At 41.2% G+C, this 8,117-nt stretch overlaps 1 protein-coding gene across 1 annotated transcript; it reads right to left on the reverse strand.

Annotated features, from left to right (window-relative positions):
* Nucleotides 1–475: 475 nt before the first annotated feature.
* Nucleotides 476–5,888, reverse strand: LOC134648722 (neutral ceramidase-like). The gene is made up of 14 exons (XM_063503232.1): nt 5,655–5,888; nt 5,369–5,512; nt 5,102–5,278; nt 4,845–4,972; nt 4,561–4,759; nt 4,089–4,295; nt 3,550–3,669; nt 3,325–3,414; nt 2,411–2,527; nt 1,853–2,080; nt 1,556–1,651; nt 1,293–1,460; nt 836–948; nt 476–662 (listed from the first exon to the last, which is right to left on the reverse strand). The coding sequence occupies exons 1-14, from the start codon at nt 5,886–5,888 to the stop codon at nt 482–484; spliced, it is 2,202 nt and encodes a 733-aa protein (XP_063359302.1). The 3' UTR covers nt 476–481.
* Nucleotides 5,889–8,117: the final 2,229 nt, after the last annotated feature.

The raw sequence follows: 8,117 nt of genomic DNA on the forward strand, positions 1-8,117 counted from the left end.
TTTGTCAGCATAGGCTGTTAAGGTCTTACTCCTAAGGCTGCTCAGATAATAATGGTCGCTTCAATGAGGAGCAACGCCTTTTATTAGATCATCACCCCTCCAAGCCTAACCACTTCTACCTGTTCGTCAGGTGGGGTAGACGACCGGTAGTGACGTCATAATTACTTAATTATTTTAACTAAAGTTGAATTGGCAAGTTCAATCACATTACTTTTTATAAATGAACACAAGTAAATAAAAATGCGACGTTTTATTATTCTTATTTTTGGAAAGCCGCTAACATGTAGGTATATATATTTCGGGGATCTCGGAAACGGCTCTAACGATTTCGATGAAATTTGATATATGGGGGTTTTCGGGGGCGAGAAATCGATCTAGCTAGGTCTTATCTCTGGGAAAACGCTATTTTCGGGATTTTATGTTTTCCGAGCAAAGCTCGGTCTCCCAGATATTATTAAATAAAACACTTTAATATAAATAATTAGTTTATAACATTAAAGCTGTTGCTGTATCCCTCGAATTCCGTGATTGTGCCGAGCAGGCTTCGTCGGGCTCCGTAGTAGACGACACGGTACGCCGCGGCCAGCGCGTCATCTGGTACCGTCCATTCGAACGTTGCTCGACTCGTGCCGAGCAGCGTTGATACGCGCTCCCAGTAGAACCTGCGAACAAGAGTCCGGTCATTTACTCTTATAATAATAGATGTACAGACGCCATCAGTAACGTTCCAAACGAAGCCCAAAAACTGACCAGAAAAACTTCTATAAATTGGACGATCAGCCTTAGTAAAACTATATTATAAATTAATCAAACAATAAAAACTTAAAAGTCATACTTGGTTTCCCAATTGGCGTCGGTGGCGACCGTCACCCACTCGCCCAGCTCCTGCCTCTGAATGACTGCGTGCGATGACTCCTGGCGAAGATTGTTGCGAGGATTTGCAGCCACCTGGAAAAAGTAAGTGTAAATTACATTAATAAGTGTAACTTAGTGGCAACGTGCGTGTTATGTAATCTAGTAGGTACCTACTCTTAGGTAGGTATATTTAAATTAGGCTTGTGAAGGTCTCCTCCTAGGTACCTAATTGTGAAGGTGGGAAAAGCATTCGTAACATAAAATTTGTGCAGCACTATTAAAATAACTATTGGCTCACTAAGATGGGATTGCTTTAGAGTTTAGACTGTAAGGTAAGGAGCGTGTTAAAATAGTCGGAACAGATCGATATCTGATTCTACTGGACTAGAACATATTCCATTGGATTGGGATATTTACAAGCCATCATTAATACGTACAAAGGTGGCACTGATAGTTTCCCCCCTTGTAACGGCCGCGGGAGGCTGTTCCACGACGTCTCCGAACCTGGCGCCGATGGGCGAGTTGTCCACTATCACAGGTAGGATCAGTGAGATTGTCCTCTCGATGTTGTCGGCGGGCTCTGGCCCTGGTTCCACAGTACCGCCCTGTGAATAAACACCGAATAGTTTAGTTATTAAACCACTCCGAAACGTCTCTATTTGGTATACTGTCGTCTATTAGTTATACAAATTATACGCACCTCAATCGCGACAGTGGTGAATTCGTCGAACTTGTTCAGGAAGATATCCAGCTCGTTAGGGCCGTAGATCGTAGAAGCTGCCTCGTATCTTTGCACCTGGAACGAGTAACATAAATTTAACAAAATATTTCGAAGCCTACATGTCACCCTTCTGGGCTTCTGCCAGTAATAACCCAACACGTGAGTTCATAACTTAAGGATTCATGGTTTACATCACCTTGCACTTGTAAATAGAGCGATCGGGACCCCGAACTCACTGATAGGATTCTATACTGGTATGATTAATGGATATAATACCTGGTATTCCTCAGGCGTGGCCACATAATGGATGTACTCGTTGGTGAGCCCCGAGACGACGACGCGGCGTGGCAGGCCGAGGCGCTCCATGGCGTTACCGATGACGTCGCGTATGCGGCGCCCGGACATGGTCGTCGGCTCCCCGGGCACGCCGGCGATGGCCAACCCGCCCAGGTACACCACGGTCGCTGACACGATGCTGGGGTGCCAAGGGAGCGGGAAGTTGGCCTGTGTGCAAAATATTCCTATTTTTAATTTAAAGGTAAGTTGCTTCTCTATTCTCAACACTATTTCGGTTATTCAGGCAGGATATGTTCAATGATAAAAAACAAAAGAATATATTATAAGGACAATCTTACACAAATCGACTTAGCCTCACAGTAAGGTCAATAAGGAAACTGTTAAATAGGAGAAGTAGGTACGATAGAAGTTATTGAAAAGGATGCAACCAAAGTGCATTAGGCCAAGAGCGCACATTGGGGAATATGCTTGCGTTTGTACTATGTTTAAACTCCTGTTATTAGCATGGAGGCAATCGCGTTAGTAGGTAACACTCACTCGACCAGTCATCAGTAGAATAGGCTTAGGCGCGTGGCACTCGATGTCTTCCTCTGTAGGTGGTGATGTTACAACGCCGCCGATGTCGTCCAGGAGAGGGTTGCCTGATATTGTACCCTACCAGCAAAAATAATCAATAATACTTTTTTTTTATACCACATCGGTGGCAAACAAGCATACGGGCCGCCTGGTGGTAAGCAGGTCACCGTAGCCTATGGACGCCTGCAACTCCAGAGGTGTTACATGCGCGTTGCCGACCTTTTTAAAAACCTGTACACTCCTTTTTTCAAGAACCCCATACTGTAGACCCTCGGGAAAACCTCGGAAGGTAGCTCATTCCACAGCCGGAGCGTCCGCGGGAGGAAATTCCTCTTAAACCGCACAATACGCGACCATTTAGGTTCTAGGGTGTGTGGATGAACACCCTGCCGATGGCGAGCGGTGCGGTGATAGAAAGCTGCCGTTGGTATCATGTCAAACAATTCTTCAGAGCACAGCCCATTGTACAAGCGGTAGAACACACATAAGGAGGCAAGGTCTCTCCTCAGACTTAAAGGTTCAATACCGCTTGTGAGTTTGGGACTTATTACCTAACTCGCATCAGAGTAACTATTTTTCAATATATGTGTTTGAAATAAAGCAGAATTACTTTAGACATATATGTCGGCACTTTAATTGGCAAATATCCGTGTTGCATCCCTTTTGTTTTGTATGTCAAAGGAAAGAGATGAAACACGAATAAGTATTTGTCAAATACAGCCATGTGAAGTGCCAGCATTAGGCTAAAATAACCCGTCTAAAACAAATTAAAGCTCATTCATTAGCGTGAAACTTTTAAGCATTATCATTACTATTAGGTATGCTATCTATTTGGTACCTAGCTAAGATAATTAGTGATGACCTACTACATTTACCTGAGTAATATTTAATGTGTTAGCACCATCAATAGTTCCAGAAGCGAAACTGTAACCCAACGCAGCCGTGCATCCTGTGACTTGTTCATTCTGAAATCATAAAGTAATATCTGAAATTCAATAAAATGAAGATGCAGTAGGTATTTTCTTACATAAATTGAATTTTGATTTTAAATGTACGTTTTAAATGTGCTGTTATAAGGCAAATTAGACTTTACGACATACCTCATTAAAGGTCCTGTCCACGGGATCATATTTTGATACAACTTGTTCAGCCATGTCTAGGAATTGGTGCACAACGTTGAGGTCTCCCCTCAGTTCTTCTCCGGCAGTGTTGAGCGCTTCCTAGAAACAATAAAAACATACAACAATAACTACGATTAGTCTTTATGAACGAATTAATGCCAATACCAATAATGCTGTTCTCTATAACATTCTTTCAAGCAAAGTCGTCCTCTGTCGAAAAAACCGGCCAAGTGCGAGTCAAACTCGCGTTCCAAGGGTTCCGTACATTAAGTCTAACTCACGCTTGACTGCACATTACTAATAGGTTTTCCTATCATCTAAGTATAGGTAAAGAACTATTTTGTGTATTATTTTTTTTCAAAATTTTAGACCCAGTAGTTTTGGATATAAAGAAGGGGAATGGTCGGACAGACAGACGCACGAGTGATCCTATAAGGGTTCCGTTTTTCCTTTTGAGGTATATTTTAGCATTTTGGTAGCAAGGTAAGTAGGTACATTAAAATACGTAAGGTATTTACCACTGCCCCCTCATATACAGCTGTTCCAATAATCCTCGTGCTCTCAAACATGTCGTCTCCCGGGCCCAAAGAGTAGCAGCGTTCCCCCGCGGCACACAGTAGGAACTGGTTGTCGCACGCCTCGCCACTGAACTCGCACCGCGCACCGCGCAGGTTGGGCGATACGTCGCCGAGATTCGACGCGAAGAAACCGGCTACGATGTCTGCCTGACACGGAAATACCGATTAAACGTAGAGGTGCTTCAGAAATATCTTCGACTGCAACGATTGCCAATATGTAATTATGGAAACTTGGAACCGGCTTCAAAAAGAAAACTTCAAGATCATGGTGGCTAGATGCAATTTTTCTGGTAGAAAGCTAATGTTATTTTGAGTTGACTTGAGTAATGTATTTTGAAAAACAATTTCTTTTTAAATATTAATATGGCATAGGTATCAATCAAGGAAAAGTTACTTGATAGAGGATCCATACCTGGCCAACAAACTTCTGAGGGTTCAACATGGCCTCCATCTTTATGGAAGCGTAGCCCAGATTATCTGAAGATACCAGCAGGTTCGTCATGTTCATGCTGGTAGTATGGACCGCGAACCAGTTCATTATGCCATGCAGAGAGCCGTCCTCCTTAACAATTCGAACTTGGGTGAGTACGTCGTCGGTGTCACTTTCGTACCTGCAATTATATTTAATACATCGTAAATGATTTTGAACTTATAACACAGGAAACATTTCAGGCAAAACAAATCAATGTCCATTACCTTTCTCTTTCTTCAGGTGGATTATATTCATACGCGTATGGTGATCTATTCATGTTGGCATTGCGGACCGTGGATGTGCTGTAAAACAGACGGGCTGGCACCATGTTTTCATGAGCACGGACAATACTCTGAAATGGGAAACAACTGATGAAACGCGAGTGAATTCAATACGTACAGACAGCTACAATTTTTTGATTTGATTTGGAGGAATAACATTTGTAACAGCAAGTAAGGTTAGTAATAACAGTATTCCTTACATTAGTGATCCCCGTCACATATGCATTGAAGGTTTCTCTAGAGAAGCCGAGGATGCTGACGTCAAGAATGAAGTCTACCAGATACCCGCCCGGCGCCGAATGAGTGTGAGTTCCGGTCAGAATGACATTCTGCAGCGTGTATAATTCGCCGTAAATGGCCTGGAGATTCCTGACAACCTGGATTTAAAGAAATTACAGTTAGCCAATATCTTTAAACAGGCGATAATTATTCTGTCTACGAGTTGCTCTCATATAAACTATACTTACCTCCCGCCTGACAGCAATGCCTATGGATTGAACGTCAGCGGTGACAAGAACGATCCTTTTGCCATCTTTCTCGAAGATAAAGGATCGAGCGAACTGTCGGGTATGGATGCCAGCACCCGATTGAGATAACTCAGCGTATCCCATCTGAAAATATATATGGTGACTCGTGAAATATAAGGAATGTCTCTTAGTTACGGTTTACGGTATTCGTCCATATTACATGCTCCTTGTCTGCTAACAAACGTGAATTATTACGAAATATTCTAGTTATTCTCGGAAGACTTACGAACGTAATTTCAACACACGGTCCTGTCATATCAGCAATCCCGACGCCTACTTCATACAGTAGCTCGGTCGGGATCTCCGGCGTCGTAGGGCTCTCGTCCGTCCCTTCGGTTGTCGTTATGACATAGACGGGGCCCTCGTCAGTGACCACGAAGTATATTGTGACTGACATGCCGGCTATCACTCCCAGGGATATGCCCGTAATGAGCAACTTGGCGAGTAGCGAAATCGCCATAGTTCCTAGAATTAATGTTTTTAACACACATTCTTAGATCAATATGATAAATTACTGTGATAAATTGTCGATGGTGCATTTTATATCATTTTTAATTACAAACCGCGTGCCGGAAACAGATTTCCATGACCAATAGCATCCCGGGTGAAAACTCGGTGGTTAAGGGTGATAATCAATGAACCCAGGGAGGGTCGTGAACATCTAAACTACGAGTATAATCTGACAAAGTTTCAGTCGGGAGGCGATGACTAAATTTATTTATTTATTTACATGTTTGGGTGGATGCCATTCCTCAACCCACCAACAGAGCGACAGCTGACGTCCACAAGGGTTAATTCCACATCGCCCTTAACTACTTTACGAGCTGTTTACGAGTTTATCGCTAGGGATGCGTGCGCCTGGCCCGCGGTATAAATATTAGAACCGTTTAGTAAGATATTTACTAACCACTGACAAAGGATGGAGAAATCGAATAACATAGGTATCATTTGTGTAATCTTTATTAGTCAATTGACGAAGAAAGGACGATTCGTATGCACTACGGGTGACGTGCGTGAATTTTATTTTTTTGTACCCCGCACTTGCCTTTGAGATATACGTCAAAAGTGAAACTAAATTAGATACATAACTTACCGTAGCTTTCGAGGCGCTTTTTGTATGAATGACAATCGCAAACTACCTTTTAAATTATTGACATGTGTTCTCAAATTTTAATAAATCATTTGGTACACGTGCTTATGACTAGAGCGTATGGCAAAAAGAGCATTAATCAAACGTATCAAATGATAATGATTATCTCTTATTTTTATCATGATGCATGCCTAATTAAAATTGCTAATGATAATTCCATTGGAAACCCATGCAGGAGGTTTTTATTTATCATTTTTCTACAAAAATAAATAGCTTTTTTATTTAGGGTTCCGTAGTCAATAAGAATCCTTTGTAGTTTCTCCCATGTCCGTTATAGCGGGCGGGGGCGTGAGCGTACGTGTCAAAGCCCACGGGGCGGGTCATCAGCTAGTTTTAGGTATAAGACCATACGATCGATATGTTGTCGTGTCCGTTGCCTCACTCCACAACCACAGTTCAATAAAGTACTTACCTAAGAATTTGTAGGATGTTGGTCTTTTATAAATACCTAAATAATATTTAATCTGTGGAAATTATGTTTTCATTGAGAGCTTCGTTTGCTCTACTTACTATGATTTTGGAAAGACTCTGTAGATCGAGGAATAACACAGGTTCGGACTAGATAAGATATTGCATGATACCAAAGTGATATAAGTAACAAATATTTCGTTTATGGACAGAGTCAAGCTAGGTTATATCATTGAAAGGATTTTGATTTTGTTGTGGTAAGGGGTAGGTAGGCAACGTATTTACCCGCGATTTTAATTGCATAAAATTATATGTATAAATATAGGTAGATACATTATATTTATATGGTAAGGGGAGCCCGGGTTGTACACGGGACATTTTGTTATTTGTTTATTATTTTTAATAACAAAAAATCTATTTCAAATCATCTTATAAATGCCTACACCTACTCATTTAATTTAATAGGGTCAGGTTGGGTAAATATAAGACACGTGTAAAAAAAATCTATTTTGTTGTTGAGTGTTAAAAACTTTGTCTTGTTTTTACGCGTGTCTTATATTTACCCCACCGGACCCTACTTAGTCAGATAATGAGATTAGCTCGGCTGTAGAAGTTATTAATTATGTAAAAACAAAACACTAATCTTTAACTTGTTTATCTTTCTTTAATCGTTGTGATTCAGGGGTATTAATATTTATAATGTTAACAAACATAAGTAACATTGATTCATTTGCAGTCCTAGTACTCACCACTAAAGCAAACTAATGTTCAAACCAATGTTTATAGGCTGATACCCAGGAATGTGCATTGTGTCCCTTGTCTGTTTGACCGCAAAATTGTACGATATTAGAAAACGGCCGGGCTGGGCTGACTTGGTAATATATTTTTTGAAGTGAAAACTTCTTTAGCGGCGCTGTGCACTTTTTGTGATGCAAGGTAATTTTACAATTTCTATCCGAATTTTAAACAATTAACGCTACAAATTTAAGCTCACTGACCAGCAATTTCGGAACTAAAGTTTTTTCAATAGAAAGGAGGATGGGTCAATTATACATAGTGCTGTAGACATTTTGGACTAGTCATTGAGTTTTCACTTCTGTCGGCACTCCCGGTGTGCAACCCGTTGTTTTT

Source organism: Cydia amplana, chromosome 1, assembly GCF_948474715.1.
Source record: "Cydia amplana chromosome 1, ilCydAmpl1.1, whole genome shotgun sequence".
Lineage (NCBI taxonomy): Eukaryota > Metazoa > Arthropoda > Insecta > Lepidoptera > Tortricidae > Cydia > Cydia amplana.